The sequence below is a fragment of the Camellia sinensis genome, chromosome 13 (assembly GCF_055761805.1).
Source record: "Camellia sinensis isolate YWXY chromosome 13, ASM5576180v1, whole genome shotgun sequence".
Classification (NCBI taxonomy): domain Eukaryota; kingdom Viridiplantae; phylum Streptophyta; class Magnoliopsida; order Ericales; family Theaceae; genus Camellia; species Camellia sinensis.
The window spans coordinates 79,898,757-79,917,007 of NC_138973.1; the positions used below are offsets into that span (position 1 = coordinate 79,898,757).

General features: G+C 31.7%; 1 protein-coding gene across 1 annotated transcript; it reads left to right on the forward strand.

Annotated features, from left to right (window-relative positions):
- The first annotated feature begins 937 nt into the window (after positions 1–937).
- Positions 938–7,022, forward strand: LOC114269780 (uncharacterized). The gene is made up of 5 exons (XM_082902609.1): positions 938–1,044; positions 1,126–1,205; positions 1,300–1,708; positions 2,724–2,851; positions 6,381–7,022. Exons 2-5 carry the CDS (start codon positions 1,128–1,130, stop codon positions 6,846–6,848), a joined length of 1,083 nt encoding a protein of 360 aa, XP_082758735.1. The 5' UTR covers positions 938–1,044; positions 1,126–1,127; the 3' UTR covers positions 6,849–7,022.
- The last annotated feature ends 11,229 nt before the right edge of the window (positions 7,023–18,251 follow it).

Here is an 18,251-nt window from a genome sequence, read left to right on the forward strand (position 1 = left end):
ATCATGTAGGTCTTACAGTCTCTTTCTATTTTTCTTTCTAAATTTGGATTTTTTTTGATTAATTATGTTTCCAATCCTGTATGTTTAGATTCTACATGTGAAAATTAATTTAAGAGAAATTCTAATGAGTGCTATAGACTATTGTAATATTAAATTTTGTGTAAATTTTTAAAAAAAATTCAATGAATACTATTTTAAAAGTAATGAAAAGTGTATTGTATTTTTTTTTTTTTAATCTTTTGGCTTAGGATATTTGTTACCAAGAAGTGTTTATATAAAAATATATTTCACTCTTTATTAGAAAATGACTCTTGTGCAACATTTATCTTTAGCTTTTGTTTTGTCACAGTTACCAATAGATTCAAAATTTGTGAGAGCATATTTTTAAGTACGACTTGGTTATGCGACATGATATCAGGCATTAAAGTATCACGTAGCAAGACAGTACAAATCGAGATTATGGCATTGGTCAAATTTCGCTTAGTGTATGGCTCCTATGTAATGTGATACGACTTTGGGCTAAAATGTCATGTGATAGGACAATATAGACCAAAATTCTGGCATTAAACAAACTTCACTCCGACCACAGTCCAAGTAATGGAATCCAACATGACTCATAAATTGGACAAGAGGTTAAACTCAACCCAATTAGGAAGACAAACATATTTTTATATGAGATCTTATGGAGAGGTATACCCCTTAAATTTGAATTCACATATTCTAGTAATTAATTTTAAATTTCAATATTTGTGCTATGCTATCAATTTTTTCTTTAAAAAAGAAAGAATAAAAAAAAAAGTTACAACTTGGAATTACAAAATGTACAATTGGTGTGTGGTGTTTAACATATGAAAATTCTCACCCTAATTTGACCGGAGTCCACTCTTTCATGTTTCCTTCCTCTCTTTCGTCAGAGCTCTCTCTCTCTCTCTCTCTACTGATACATACATTACATAAACCTTTATTTGAGATTTGTGCACCTCTGTTGTCAATCTCTACTGTCAGTGCGAATCTACAAGTCAACAAGTTTTATTAACACTCCAGGTTAGTAATCTCATGCCCATTGAATTCAAAATACCTATCTCTGCTTCCAAATATATCTAAAATAATTGGGTTTCTGTGAAAAGATGGAGCTAAATTATTTGCTTCTGCTGCGTCTTTCTTGGACCCTAATCCTGATTGTCTGTGCCACTACCAATTTGGAGGTAAATGATGAAGATTAAAGATTACATTTTTTTTCAATTTCAATAGATGTATTGTTTGTTTTTATTATTATTGATTTTGGGTTTTGAAATTTAGGTAAAAGCAACTGCAAATACTGGTTTAGATCCAAAAAATCCCTTAACTTTGAACAAAAATAACAAATCAGATGAGAAAACTGGTAGGTTGGAGACAGATGTGGATTATAAGAAAGTTGACCAAGTAAAGAATGACAAAGCTCAAGTGGGTGGATCAAAAGAGGCTATTCAGAATAATGAGTTGAATGATCAAAATTCAATTGAAAAAAAACAAGATGGATCAAAAGAAGATCAAAGTGAGAAAAAGGGTGAGGATGGTTCTGTGGTGGAGGGTGACAAGAGAGAGAAATCGGGGCCGACCAAAGAGGTACCGGTGAAGGAGCGCTCTCGCGGCGAAGAATGTGATGTATCTAAAAGCTGCAAGGATGATAAGAACAAGCTGGTAGCATGTTTGAGAGTTCCAGGAAATGGTATTGTCATCTTATTATTATTCATTCTCTCATCCAATATGTTTCTTTATTATTTAATTAACTATGCATTTGAACTAAATTCCATCATTTCGGAGTTCTTTTTATATTGCAAGTCTAAATTGAGCTAAGGTTGCAATACTTTTATTCCATTTATAGGGATTCAGTTAGATTAATTCTACTTCTCCATTTGGTTTATCTGATCCATTGCACTGATTTATATTCCTTTGTGATCACATTGGGGTTAATGGAAAGAAGTAGGAAATGGTGGTGATCTGGAGGATGCCAAATAATTAAACTTTTTGAAAGATGGAATAAATCTTTTTCGACCAAGGAAAGTTTGTTGGGGGTCAGAGGAAGGGAGAGCAAAACTTGACAAATGTAAAGAGAGAATTGAATCATTTATGCTTTAATGCTCCTTTTGGATGGGCATATTTCAAATGATTTGAGGTTAAATTTTGTAAAATTATAAAAATATTAGTTATTGAATTGAAGGTAGATGACAACCCTAAAATGGAGGATTGAATAGAGGTATGTTTCATGAATTTTGTTAAGATTCTTGCACAAGTAGAATATTGTATGAAGGATTTCAAATAACTAATTTATAAAGTTATTTGAAATCCACCATTATAAAGCTTCTCCAATCTGTTCTTTATTTCTAAATCTAAAATACTACATTAACTTAAACGCTACACTCTTCAAATTGGTGATGTCAAATGCATTAATTTCAAATTCATAAATCCAAAGGGAGCCTAAATGTCTTCTCTACCTTCTAAAGAAGTAACTGGGAGCTATATATTTCAAAGTAAACTCAAGAGTATTTTACACATTATGTCATTATTACACGTTAATCATTAGATGACCAGATTGGTCTGTAAATTTATAAAAATATCCATCATATTTTGTGGCTGGCTGCATTACACTGGAATATCTCTCAATTTCTTTTGAAATTTTTTCCTTTACTTGGTTGATTTCATTTGGCATTAGAAGTTATGGGTGTTGGTTTTCAATCTTCCAGATTCTCCAGAGCTTTCACTTCTGATTCAGAATAAGGGAAACAATCCTCTCACTGTTGCAATTTCTGCTCCTGATTTTGTTGTGCTAGAGAAAACAAAAATTCAACTCCCAGAGAAAGAAGACATAAAGGTATATCATTCATGTAAACAACATTATAGAACATTTAAAAGGATGATGAAAGAGTTCTCATTGATTAATTGCTAGACTCCATGTCTAGTCCAGCCTGGTCACTTATAGAACCTTTTGAAGGAATTTTCCTTCATTGAACATTCAAATTGTTTAATGCTCTTAAATATGATTTTAATGGTTTTTACCTACTTTTTGTTTTCTAAATATGTGTTCTACCAAGATGGATATCTATTAATTTATTGTTTTCCATGTACATATTTATCATTTATTCACATTCTAAAGAAATAAATTTCAATAAGAAAAAAGGGCACTAGAACCTATGTATGTAATAAGAACATATCTAGGTTCATTTAAGAATGCCACACCTTTGTAGGTTGGATATATAGAAACAAGAACAAGACATCCATAATGTGTAGTTGATTAGTTGTTCTATTAATATCCCATGTCATTTATCGTTGTCACTAGCATCCACTCATATCATTATGGGTTTCTGTTAGTTTTAGACACTTTTGATGTAACATTTCTTTATGTCGACGTGAATGGAGGTCACCATGTATCAATTTGTGGGTCTGCTGCTTGAATTCTTTTTATTGAGGGAAAGAACAAAAAACCAGTATGCTTAGGCATAGGAAGTATTTGCTCCTAGGAGGAACTCTCTAGTACATCCTTTTTCCTTTTCTTCTTGCTTTGGGTGCCTTCAAATTTAGAGAGCATTTAGCTCAAAGAATAATGCTTTTGATGAACTAGGAAGCACGGATACGATAAGGATATGTTACGACACGGATATGACGATATGCCAAAATTTGAAAAAGTAGGGTTATGGAGGGAATACGTTCGTAAAAAAAATTATTATTATTTTTTATAATTCTAATAATGTAATATGCATGAAAATAAAACCTAAAGCAAATTAATAAATAAAGTGAAGGATAAGATTAAAACACTGTAGGGAAACCCCAAAAAAAAAAAAGTGAATTTTTTTTTTAAAATAAAGCAGCCTAATAGTAAGGGGAAAAAAAAGAATAAGATTGATAGAGAAGAAACGTGAGCTATGAAGCACGGACACGTCTCTGGAGGCAGCGTATGGGTGTCGGACACGGACACGTGTCGGACACGCGTCGGACACGCGATAGACACGTGTCCGACACTCGACCTACCATGTCCCTTTTTTTTTTTGAATTTTTGCAGGCGGACACTCTTTCGGACAAGCTGTTGTTGTCGCTGTGGTCGATCAAGAAGAAGGAACCATATTTTTGCTTCAATACTTCTGCTATTTGTCAATCGAGACAGAAGGAACTAGCTTTGGTTTGTCAATTTGAGCCTAGGGTTTTTCTTCTCATTGTTTTTGTTGAATTTAGTTCATGCGTGTATGTCAATTTGAGGATCTGATTTTATTTCAATTTAACTTCTTTTATTTATGGTTTTACCCACAAAAAAGTTTTTAAAATTATGTTTTCTACCTTGTCATATCCCAAAAGTATGCGGAACGTATCTCCCACGTATCCATGTGTATCCGAGCCGTATCTGAAATTTAAAAAAAAAGAAAAAAAAGGGATACTTTCTGGCCGTATCCCGGCATATCAGACGCGTATCTGTTTCCGATACTCGTATGCAACCTATTTTGGAGTATTTGTGTTTCATAGTTGATGAATTGTTGAGTTCAATAGTCTGGATAAGTTTTGAATTCTGACATAGCATATCAATAAATAGCACAACATGATTCAATATGCCTTGCCATGAAAAGAAATGTGATTTTGATAACATTCCACTCCAAGCAAGTTCAATTTTTGTTTTAGTGACGATAAGTGTTGTCTCAACTCTTGAAGTTGTTGTGGAAGGTGAGCTGTTAAAAGGATTGTCTCCATAGGCAGAGAATTGTGTTAAAGGTTGAGAGAAAGTGGGTTGGCTAAGAAATGGTTGGGCAGAGAAATGCGAAAATAAATCGGGAGGTGTCACAGCGAGCGGTTTCTGAGTTGGAGGGAATGAATTACTTTTGCCAAACACACACCTCCCTGTTCTCTCTTCCTGAGGCACTGTACATATTTTAAGAGGAAATATTTTTGTCAGCCCCAAGATTGTTAATTGGTTCTGCTGGCCACATAACATTATCAACTAATTCGCTAATGGGTGACAGAAATTTTATTTAATTAAAGAAGAATGGAGGTCAATGTCTGTAAGGAATGTTTATTTTGCACATTAATATACTTTGTCAAGGCCCTTGATAGCTTTATTTATGTCCTCATCTAGCTGACTTGTGTTTTGGACTTGCAATAATGTTTCTTGTTGTTCGCCCTGGTTGTAGGACAATGATTATTTTTCCCTTTTTTTGGTACAAGTTGGAAATTGATTGTTGAGTAAGGATATGAAGGCTTCCTTTGCATCTGGAGACACATACTGACACAAACTGTCAAATTTATGGCCTATCTCTTATCATAAAGGGCAAATTACACGGGCAGTCCTTGCATTTTGCTGCTTGTGTTATTTTGCTCTCTAGACTTTTAATTGACACGGTTTTGACCCCTAATTTTGAACTTTGTGTCATTTTGGCCCAATTAATAACGTCGGTTAGAGTTTTTGATAGAAATAGTCAGCCAATTTGGTCTAATTGATAATGCTAATATAATTTTCCCTAAGATACATGTTGCCAAACAGCAGAAATAGGACCCCTGGTGATGTAGGACACGGCTGAATTTTGAAAACAGAGGTTATTTGACAGCCTTAACAGTGAGTAATTTAGGGTTTAAAGGGTTAAATTGAAGGCTAATAGGTAGGGAAAGGGATTATGGTTGATTTGGGGGTGATTGGATAGGGTTTTGAGGTTGAAAAATGCACTTTTAGAGGCTGTGAATAGTAAATTGAAACAGAAAAGAAAAAGAAAGAAGAAGATAGGCTTAGGAATCACTCCTAAAATCCTTTAGGCATCACACCTAGGGTTAGGGTTGCATCACACAATCCATAAGAAAGCTTTAAAGCTTTTCAAAATTCTCTAAATATCAACTCTCTTAAATTATAAGTATTACATGGCTTTATATGGAACTATGAGACTTGTTAAACTAACTAGAACCAAAAATGAAACTATTATAATATCATTGACTTCCAAAACTACTAAATAAGATTAAATAATAACTTGACTCCCAAGACGACCCATGTCAGCAAACATAAAAATACCAAAATACCCCTCGCCTCAAAATCCGAAAAACATAAAATAATTATAAAATAAAACTAATAATAATAGAAACATAGTTATAGAAGATTTTTATTAGTTTCTCTATGAAGTTATGCCAACGTCCAAATATTATCGCTTCTTTAAATTTAGTCTTTCTTGAGCTTCTTTTACTCCACATTACTTGGTGCATCATCTATACATTGTTTCTGGTCAGATAACCTTTCTGATATTTTTATCTGTACGGTTATTCTCATACTAGTGGCTCTTTTCTCTCCATTTAAAACAATCTTGACCAGCCATTAAAAAAAAATTAATTTATCTTTGACCTGAAAATTTGGGGTTTGACTAAAGATTTGCATTATGCAGGTGAAAGTTTCTATCAAGAGCGGTGGAACTGACAACTTTATTGTTCTAAAAGCAGGAGAAGGTAATTGCAGTCTTGATTTCGGGGATCTTATTCCACGAGATTTCAACAAAGAAACCGACCACAGCACCAAAACAGCGTACATCAACCTTGTTAAGAAACCTCCTTTGGTTGTATTCATTGTTTTTGGTGTTCTACTGGTAATGGTATCAGCGTGGATGTGTGTCAGCTTCCAGAGGCGGCATTTCAACAAAAGCAATGGCTCTAAATATCAAAAGCTAGACGCGGAGCTGCCAGTTTCAGGCGGGAGCAAAGCAGAGTCGGACTTAAATGATGGGTGGGACAACAGTTGGGGTGACGATTGGGATGACGAAGAGGCACCCAAAACACCCTCAATGCCTGTGACTCCAAGTCTCTCATCCAAAGGGCTTGCTTCCAGACGATTTAACAAAGATGGGTGGAAAGATTAGCTGCCCTTTTTAAGGTTAGCATTGATTACAATTAGGGACCCAATTAGAGATTGAGGACATTGGTTACATTGTTTTGGTTTATCGTGTAAAGAACTGTGTGGGAAAAGAAACAAGAGGTCTAATCTAATTATTTGGAAGATTTGGAAATAAATTTAGAAAGAAAAATATAAAAAATGTGTAAAATTAGGTGAAGTGTATTATATTTTATTTATATTTCACTTATCGTTTCTCTTTCTCTTTTCAAATCTCTTCACAAATTCCTCAATCAAACATAGTGTAAGAAATGCTGCATATTCATAATTTTAGATTTACAATTTATCTATAATAATGTAACAAGAGAGTTGAGTTTTATATTGTTGAATGTGTGGCAAATAAAAAATTGACACTTATCACATCACATATCATGAGCTAGAATAGGATAAAATAAGAACTAAATTTTCAAAATCTTAATTAGGCCTACTGAGTTACCTTGACTTCAATTTATTTATTTATTGGGCGTACCGAGGAGAATTTGCATTAAGATATAATAGGTACTAAATTTTTAAAATTTTAATTGAGCGTACTGAGTTATTGTCCATCGATCTTGACTTCAATTTATTTATTTATTTTTTAAAAGAAAAATATGAAGACTCTCCTCGGCTCCTTAAAATTCTTCATTGGGTTGGCATGTTTGGTTGTCCCAAGTGCCAACTTTTGGGCTTTCTCTAACCCTATGGATACTAATTTTATTTAATATCAAATGGGTCTTTCACAAATTCTTCAAAGATAATGACGGCTAATATAGTAATTTCGTAATAAAAAGGACCAAAAGTTGGGACAATTTATTTTTGGTGATTCTATTTACACAATAATTCTACCTTATTACACCATTTTTCTAATTACACATCCCCCAAAAATTCAAAAATATTATTTTATCTGTCTACACACTTTTTTTATATCACTTATAACCTCATTCCTAATATACTCTCTTCTTCTTACAGCTTAAATCTTTCAAATCCCAACTTTATCTGCAATTACTACAACCATCGTTGTCGCCACCACCATACCTCTAACCACCACCTTGCAACCCCACCACCATGGTCACTACCCCGCGACCTCTCAGCTTCTTTTCAACATTTGTGTATTGTTTGACGAACCAAAACTTAACAAATTTTGTTTGTTCGGCGGGACACAATGAACAAATTTGGTTTGTTCGGTTGGAAACGGCCAAGCAAATCATGTTTGTTCAGTCGTGTCCCACCAAATGGTCCAAAATTGATTAATTAACCATGATCGGTCATAGAAGTCTGAATAAACTTAGTCGGAAGAAGTTTCAAACTCACTTGTTTTTTAAATTATGCGAAACTATATCAAAATGATTAAAAATTATATCCACACATCTATTGAACACAAAAAAATATATACATTATTTATTTATAATGATTATATGTACATTTTAATTTATTTCTTTTGTCTGTTGTTTTTATTTTATTTTATATGTATGTGTATATATATGTATTAAGGTAGATGTATTTGGATTTGTAGATGGATGGAGAGGGTGGGAAATGAAAGAAAGGTGGTGGTGGTTAGTGGAGAAAAAGGATGGTGGCTAGGTAGTGGTGGTTGGTGGAGAAGAAGGGTGGTGGTGGTGGATGAAAAAAAAGATAAAAATGTAAAGAGAAATATGAAGAGGAATGTTTGGAATTTTTAGTCCTTAATATAATTTTACAAAGAAATAAGATGTAATAAAAAAGATATAAAAATGAAGGGTATAATAAGATAAAAGTGTTGTATAAAAGTTTCTCCAATGCTTAGTCAGATTTGGAATCAAATTTAAATTTGGCGAAACATGGTTACTTTTTCTCCTCTAACCCTAGCATCAAGCCTATATCAAATGAGGGGAAAACCAAAAGTTTCATCAAATCGAGACAGGTTTCAGTGTTCATCAAATTTTTGGAAAGAGCTATTGCGCTTCACCATACACCAAACGACTAGCCAATTGTCCAGTTACTTGCAAAGTTGCCCATTGCCGGTTGACCGCCTGAACATCCTCCCGATCGTCCTTCCAATCGATCGGTTATTTGATAAAAATTAAAAATTTAGCATTGGAACGGTTGATATCAGATGGAGATTTTAACTTAAATCTTTACTCAAATTTAGGCCTCGTTTGGGAACAGGCTAATTTAGTAATTTTTTGACTATTTGGCTAAAAAGGTAGGTAAAAAAAACTTGTATGTTTGGGATGACTTTTTGGCTAATTACGAAAATATGTGCAAAAAGTAGAGAGAAAAAAGAATCTTTGACTTTTTGGTATGGATTGTTGGCTTTTTGGCTAATTTAGCAACTTTTTAGCTAATTGACTAAAATAGCCTCTTGCCAAACGAGGCCTTAATATATAAAAAAATAAGTATGCATTGGAAATGTCCCAAGTAGAATTTTTCTTTTATTTCTACACTCCACTTTTTTTTTATTACACTATTTTTACTGCTCGGATATTAATTACTTAACAAATTTTTTTTTATCCATATGTCAACTACCAAACGAAAAGAATAGCTGAACCATAGAGGTTTCATTTATCCGAATCATAGATTTTTATCTAACAATGGGTATCTAAATTAAAGCGATAACGTGAATTTAAAATATATATATATATATATATATATATTGTGTGTAAAAATAGAATCTCGTGAAAAAGTTAAATAATTTTTAAATATATTTCCAATAGAGACATTCAATTTATATAGTTAAGGTGACAAAAACTAAAAGCTCTGTGCACACTAAGCAGGGCCAGAGGTACCTGCGGTTCAAGTGAGTCACGTGTCCCTCCCAACTTTTGAGAAATTAATATTTATGCTTTTAATAAAAAAATGTATTTCAATATAATCCTTTAAAATAATTTCTTGAAATTTTATATCACGATTTTTTTAAAACTTTTTTTTCTTTAAAAAAAAACAAGTTTAATTTGTCACTCTGAATATTTAATTACACTAAAAAATATTTTTATAAAATTTTATATTAAAGAAATGTTATATGTCACCGTTTTTTTGTTATATCACATCGTACATAAATATTTGTAATTGGTTCATTTATTTACATATAGTTATTACACAATTAATTACAACTAATAATATACTAGTGAAAACTAGTGCACAAGATGTGAAAAAATTAATACTAATATTTTTATAGAAAATAATATAAATAGTTAAATTTTTGTATGTAAATTATGAAAACAAAAAAAAATATTGAAATCTACAATTCAAGTTTCACAATTCATGTATTAATTTTTAATTTGTCACAATTTCAATCATGTAACTGTCAACCCCTTTGTTAGAGTAGTAAACTCGGGCGAGTTCAATCTAAGCAACTCAAGTCAAGTTTGGAATTTTTTAAAGATTAGGCAACATAATTTTTAATTTGGTGAGGATTTATGTAAAATTCAAAAATGCAAATAAATTTGAGTGGACTTTTGCGGAGACACCAAATAACTTGAGCAATTAAAATAAAATTGTATATATAAATATATAAAATTATGGGGGAGTTGCAACATAGTGGAGTGCAATTGATTTTATGATGTGGTGCAAGTCGTGGGGGTGCAATGTTTGTGTTAAAAAAAAAAAAAATTATGTCCCACTGGAATGTAATTTCTCCTAAAATTATTTGCTAATTTATTTTTTTTTCAAAATAAATAAGATTAATTAAAATTTTAATTTTAATGAACAAAAACAAAAGCAATATGCTTAAGTTTTTTCAATAGAATTTCTTTTTATGTTTAAAAAATACTCCATTTTAAAAATGGATCATCAAATAAGTTGATATTAAAAAAATTATATTTTATAATGGCATAAAATAATATAAATATAACAAAATTAAATTTATTACAAAATAAAAATATCTGGATAAAAAAAAAGGTAAGAAGAAAATTCAGAATGGTGTTTTCATTTGATCTGAAAGTAATTCTAGATTACCAATCTCATTTTTTTAATAAAAAAAGATATTTCACGAACCATCACTTTTAATTAAAAAAAATAACATTTATTTGTTTTTTTAACAAAAGTCACTTTTTAGCAATTTGAGCAAAAAAATTTCATTTTTTATTTTAGTTTGTTTAATTGACAATTGAGATTAAAAAAACATTAACAAGATTTATCATATTTCGCAAGTGCTAAAAAAGTCTAAATGAACAATAAAAAAAATATTTGAAATATACAAAAATAGCCACAATTGTACCCATAATGATGTGGTATTATATGTATCAACTCTTTATTTGCCATACATTTTAATAACATGGGACCCAACTCCATTGACACATCATTATTGTAAGTGAAAGTGTGGGTTAGCGTTGTCGAAATAATAAATTATCACTCGTAACTCTCATTTTTTTATTATATAAAAAAAAAGTTTCCCCAACCATCACTTTTAATAGAAAAATAATGTTTATTTCTATTTGATTTTAGCAAAAGTCATTTCATAACTATTTAAACCAAAAAAAAATTATTTATTTATTTATTTTAATTTGTTTAATTGACAACTGAGATAAAAAAATTTAACAAAATCTACCATGTTTGATAAGTGTTTAAAAAGTCATTCATTTCCTTAATGTTTTTGCCTTTTGTTAAAAAAAATATTTGTATTAAAAAAATTTATTGTTCAAATCCTTGTCGTTTAGAAGGATATAAAAAAAAAATTATACAATTTAAAACAAAAAATGTCAAAAAATAAAAGTATAAACTTTTAGTAGTAATTAATAATTTGAACACGTGTATTTAATAACATATTATGTTTAAACAATTGAGATAATTTTTTTTATAACATATTACATGTATTTAAATTTTATTTTTTCATTTTAATTTGTTAAATTGACAATTGAGATAAATAAATAAAAAATTAACAAAATCCACCATGTTTGGCATGTATTAAAAAATTCATTCATTTTCTTAATATTTTTGTCTTTGTTAAAAAAAATATTTGTATTAAAAAAATTTATTGTTCAAGTCCTTATAGTTTAGAAGGATATAATTTTTTTATATAAAATTTTAAAAAGAAATGAAAAAAATATATAAACTTTTAATAACGATTAATAATTTGAACACGTGTATTTAATAAATATTATGTTTATACCAATAATATTATGAGATATCATTATGACACATGCGAATATTGTTCTCATTAGTAACATAATTTAAAGAAAAATTAAAAATTAAAATTTTATTTTATAATTTTATAAAGGCTGCATAAATTAAAGAAAGAATATTGATCGTATTCCAATTATGGTAATATAATTTATGAAAGAATCTAAATTTAAAATTTTATCTTAAGAATATAAAATTAATGTATAATCCAATCATATTTTGACACATATTAACAAAAATTAAATAAAATAAAAAAAAATAAGAAAAAAGAATTGTAACTTTTAGTCTTAATAAGATGATAATGATTTGTAATTATAATAATATATAAATTACCATTTAATTCAGTGATTCAAAATGCCCCCCCCCCCCCAAAAAAAAAGATATATAACAGTTCTTGTGTATTATTTATTCACCGAGCACTTTTCTTTTTCTATCCTTCTCTATATTTCTTTGTGTGTATCTTAATATAATTTTGTTCTCATATTTTGTAAAGGTATATAATTATTTTTTAAATCGTGATGATCACCATACATACAATCAAATTAATAATAGAAAAATGATATACAAATCTATTTTTTAGACTCATTTTCTAGACCCAGTAATATGTTAAAAAGGTAATTGGGTAATAGAAGATGATTGGTTATTAACAAATCATCTTCTTGATACATTATTAAGTCTAGAAAGTGAGTCTAATTTTTTGACCTGAATAACTATGTTCTTAATAATACAGATAATGATTAATTAATTTGAGCTTATATTTAAATATATCTTTGCAATCATACTAATTTTTAATCTTATCCTCAAATAAAAATTAAATTAAATTATAATTTTTATTAAAATTTTAATTCAATAGTCCCCTTTCTAAGTCAAATTTTTAACTCCACTACTGCACTAAAGAAATGTGAAAATAATCAATAATTTAATGAAAATATATATCAATCGGGCCTTACTTTATGTAGAAACCTTTCCATTAAAGCATAATAAATTGCCCTATTTCTATTATTGTTTTTGTTTATCTTTAGGAATCTTGATAATGCATTTCCAATGAATGATTATATTTTCGCATTAGGAGACAAAATACCTCATCATCCTTGATCATGTCCTATCCTCCAACTCTTCTATTCCTTTAAATTGTCTTATTTGCCAAACGGAAAGTGATTGAGACCCTCTTCAATCACCACCCTCACACATACCTTAGGATTGATGATTGGAGGAGAAAAAAAAAAAATTAGCCAATCAGAGAGAGAGGGGTTGTTGGGGCGCCCCTTGTTGGGGTCCAAGTCATTTTCCTTTTCCAAACTTAGGGATGGCAATTTGAAACCGGCCTGACGGGGACCCGACCCCCGGTCCCCGATAAGAATAGTTTTTTTCTGAAAAATACCCCTGACGGGTTGGAAATGGTATTTAAAATTGAATCCCCAATCAAATTCAGGCCGGGAACGGGGATCACTTTCACAGCCCCAGCCCCGTTCCTCCCCGATCTAATCCATTATATATCTATTATTATATTATATATCAAATCCAATCCCCGATCTAATCTATTATATATCTATTATATATCTCTGATCTTTCTTTTCTCTGATCTGTCACTCTTCTCTAACTGTCTCACTCTCTTTCTTCTCTCACAGACGCTACGCAATGCAGTCGACTCCTCTCGTCACCTCGTACTCCTCCAGGCCACCACAGCCTCCTCCTCCAGGCCACTGCCGCCTCCCCGTCGCTTCCTCCTCCTCCTCCTCCTCCGTCGCCTTTCACAGCCTCCTCCCGTCACCTCTCGCGACCGTCTTTCTCCGCTAAGCCACCATCAGATCTGAGAAGATCCGTTGGCTCGGCTCCTCCCTCCTACCAGATTTGTCTTCTTTTTTTTTTGATGATGTTATCGTTGATGAAAATGATGTTGTTGATGATCGATGATGTTGGTGTTGATAATCGATGATATTGTTGATGATGATAAGCTAAACAGAGACGGGGATTTTTCGGGGTCAGGGAAACCCGATCCCCGTTGGGGGTGGGACCGGGGAGGGTGAGGGGTTCCCCGCCGGGGATTGAGGCCGGGGACGAGGAAGTTTGTAGTTTCGGGGATCGGGGACGGGGAGGGTGATCCCCGCCCCGCCCCGTTGCCATTCCTATCCAAACTCATTCTCAATTTTAAGTTGGACAAACTACAATTAAGTCAAAAAATAATTACATTGGATGGTATAACTCCCACACACAAAAATAAGCACAATAAAAATATTTTTTTGTATAATTTTGACATATAAAAAAACTTACACCACACACACAAAAAACTTATACCTTCATAAAAATAAAATTATTTTTTAATTATTTCTTCCTCTAAATTTCTATATACATAATGGCTATGTTTGGGAATAACTATTCTGGTTAAAATAGTCAACAAAGATAAAAAAAAAAAAAAAAAAAAGAGGTAATTACCTAAAAGTCCTATCTACACATTTGGTGGTAGCTTAGGTCCTATCAAATTTTTTTTGAACCAATAAGTCTCATGTACAGGTAAAAAGACGTTTTGTCCTTTAATTTCAAAACTGAGAATGTTCTCAATTTATAATTATCAAAACTAGGAAATTTTTCAATTTTTTTTTTCTAGTATGAACTGAGAATATTATCAAAACTATCAAAACTAAAAAATTTATAATTATCAATTTTGAGAATTTTCTCAATTTTTTCATGATTAAAATTGAAAATATTATAAATTGAGAAAGTTCTCAATTTCAGAAAACCTTAGATCTCTCTCTATCTCTAATGGCAGTGGCTGATCTATCGCTGCAAATTCCCTGAGTGAGGTGACGGTAATTTCCTCAATTTACACACCAACTCCGATTCGACGACCATTATAGTACTAGTTCTCTTTGCTCTGGTCTTCGAATTTCTCAGCCGAAAGAAGAACTATGATGAAGATCATCATTAGGATCATCAGATTGTTTCTAGTAATGTCATAAATGAGGTCCAAAAATCGGATTCGTTTACAGTTGATTGGTGGTATGAGTATTCGGATCATCAAACGGTGTATGATTCATCTGGTGTTGGTGGATTGAGTAGGACTAGTAGGACCAATAGCTCGTATCTAGATCTACGTGAAGCGTCGCCTTAGGACGCTGTCGCTGATGATCGGTGGCGATTTTTCGATGATACTCAAGTGGATGCGTATCGGCATTCGGAGTCCGATCGATTTCGCAAACGACAGAGTTGGAAACGGATTGAAGAAAAAGAAGAAGAATATGAAGGATCTGATCGTAGCAAGACTATTCATGTTGACCAGAGACCAGAGACTGGGTCTGTGGAGAGGAGAGAGAGAGAGAGAGAGAGAGAGAGAGAGACTGGTTGGCGAGGAGGTCTTGGAAGGGTAAATTGGCCTATTAAAAATTAATGGGACTTGAAGGAGCAAATAATTTTATATATGACTTAATGGATTATAAGTTTACAAAATGGGACTTGTATGTAAATGTCCCTAAAAAAATTAATAGAAAAAATGGTTTTATGGTGACTTTAATGTGAGATTAAAGTAAGTCTCAACCATTGATTAAGGTAGGATTAAATGGGTTTAGATTCTTTGTAATAAAGTATTTACACCACAAAAAGAATTACCAAAAACCATTGAGAATTGAATGAGAAATTGTCTCATAAAGATGGCCTTATGAATAAGGTATTGAGAATTATGTATAACTACCAATCCCATATTGAATGTAGAGGAAAACTTTGATGGGTATTTAAATCTCAAGATTTTGATAAGAGCATGAGCCCTTTGTGGCATCCAAAATTTCGAAGGAATGGAGTTATGGATGCTTCAAGGATAGGTTTGGGCCAAGACTATGGTTTAAGTTGGTTATGGAAAAATTGTTACATGTGCGCGCATGTTACTTGCCCATATCGAACTGGGTTCGGGTCTGTGGATCTTGGGCTTGGGCTTAGGGTTAGACTTAAGGCTTGAATGAGTTAGGTTTAGGCTGGGTCGATTTGGTGGTTCACTTAATCTTTTTGTAAGATATGTATATTATAGTGTGTGTAACTCACACATTGAATCTCCATCAATTGGTCCATTACTCCAGGTGTAATGGGCATTAGCTGCTAGCCTTCATGGCTGGAAGGTTTCTCATCTCTCCCCCATTGTATATCAAAGGAGGCTCATCTCCCTTGGGTTCAATAGAGAAATTTTGCTCTCAGATTATAGTCAAGTCAGTCTTTTCCTATAATTTTCTTCCTTTGTGAGAGAGTGATGCCATTGTCAATTCGCCAAAGCTAACAGAATGTGCTTCTGCGTTAACTGATCTAATCCTAAGAGATAGAAGTCGATGTTCCTTCAACACTCACGGTGAGACGACTAATCTGTTTTAAGTACACTGTGGTATCGCACAGGTTTCGGTTTGCTTTCTTTTACTAGTTTTATTTTATTATAATTTTTTGTAAATTCCAGCATGTTCTTGTTCTGAAATTCAAAGTGGTTGTTCAATATGAATCTATTTATTTTATTTAAATATACAATTTCTACAATAATAATATTAAAATAATTAATAAAATAAAATGTCACATCTTATATATTAATTAATTATTTTTTGTTTCACAATCATCTATTTAATTAAAAAAAAATTCTACCATTCTAAATATAATTTTTTTACATCTCATAAAATAATTAAAAAATTAATTAAAATTGTTAATTTTCCAAAACATGATCAATAATTTACACACAAAAATACATCGAAAGTGTACATATACATACAATAACTGGTTAGGTTGGAACATGTGAGAGGAAGATTCATGTCACCACGTTTCATCTATTGGTTGGATGCCCCAAGAAGAAGAACACGTGCAGTTGATGTTTGCTTTTTGAATAATGCTTGGGACCCTCTTTTGGGGGTCACCCCCTCACCCCTTTGCCACGTGGCAGGGGGTGATTGGAGGAGCAAGAAAAAAAAGAAAAAGAAAAAAAAAAGGTAACCAATGAGAGAGAGAGAGGCGGTCAAAGAGGTGGGAGAAAAAGGGAGGATGAATCATTACTCTTGCTTTTTTTATTAGTTTTTGGGAAGAAGATTGAGGCCTCGAATTTGAGGCATCGAACGTGGCTCGAAAAAGTTTTTTTTTTTTTTTTTTTTGGAAACTGTTGGTTTGGTTGTTTTAATTATAACTTTTATTTATTTGTTGGGTTGGGTTAGTTTGATTGTTTTTATTTATTTTTTTTATTTATTGGGCTGTTATAATTTTTTTTATTTATTTTTTTATAAAAGATGGTCATGTGTAGGAGTGGGTTTAAAGTTTAGGATTTAAAGTTTAGGTTTTTATTTCATCCGAGTCTTTTTTATTTGAAATAAAAATATAGTAAAAACTCGTACAAAACTATATGGGTTGAGTTGTGTTAGTTTGGTTGTTTTTATTTATTTATTTATTTGTTGGGTTGTTGTAATTTTTTTTTTTTAATGTATACGGATGGGTTTAGAATTTAAGATTTAAGGTTTAGGTTTTTATTTCTTCCGAGTCTTTTTGATTTGAAATAAAAATATAGTAACGACTCGTACAAAATTATATGGAATTAACAAATTTTAACCAGCAGTCTAACTGATCAGTCAATTTTATTACCCAATCAATCTAACCCAATTGTTTTTTTTTTCTTTTTTTTTTCTATTTGTTGGACTATGTTGGTTTTATTTTATTTTATTTGTTAGACTGTGTTAGTTTATTTTTTTTCATTAAGATTTAAGTTTTAGAATACACATAAAAACTCTTTCAAAAAAAAAAAAAAACAAACAAACAAACAAACAAATCCAAATTAATATAAAACCAAAAAATAAAAAATAAACAAACAAAACAAAATAACTTTTCGGCACAAATTCGCGCCTCCCTTTCGAGGCCTTTATCACGAGTCCAGATCCCCTCCTTGAGCCCCTCCTTCATTCCCTCCTTGCAGGGGCCTTCGGGTCCACTTTGAGGCCCAGTTTTGATAATCCGAACCGTTCATATTTTTAGATTTATTCAGTATAGTATACCTGTAAAAAATCAAGTTGATTGGATATCAGAAAGTATGCGTTCAGAAAATTGGGACTACAAACTATTTTTTAATAAACAGTTTTCCGAACATATACTTTATGATATTCGATCAACTTGATTTTTTACAGGTATGATATACTGAATAAATCTAAAAATATGAACGGTTCGGATTATCAAAACTGGACCTCAAAGTAGACCCGAAGGCCCATGCAAGGAGGGAATGAAGGAGGGGCTCAAGGGGAGGATCCTAATTCCTTTATCACGGCTGTAATTTTTGTTGTGCAGGAAATTGTCATCCGGC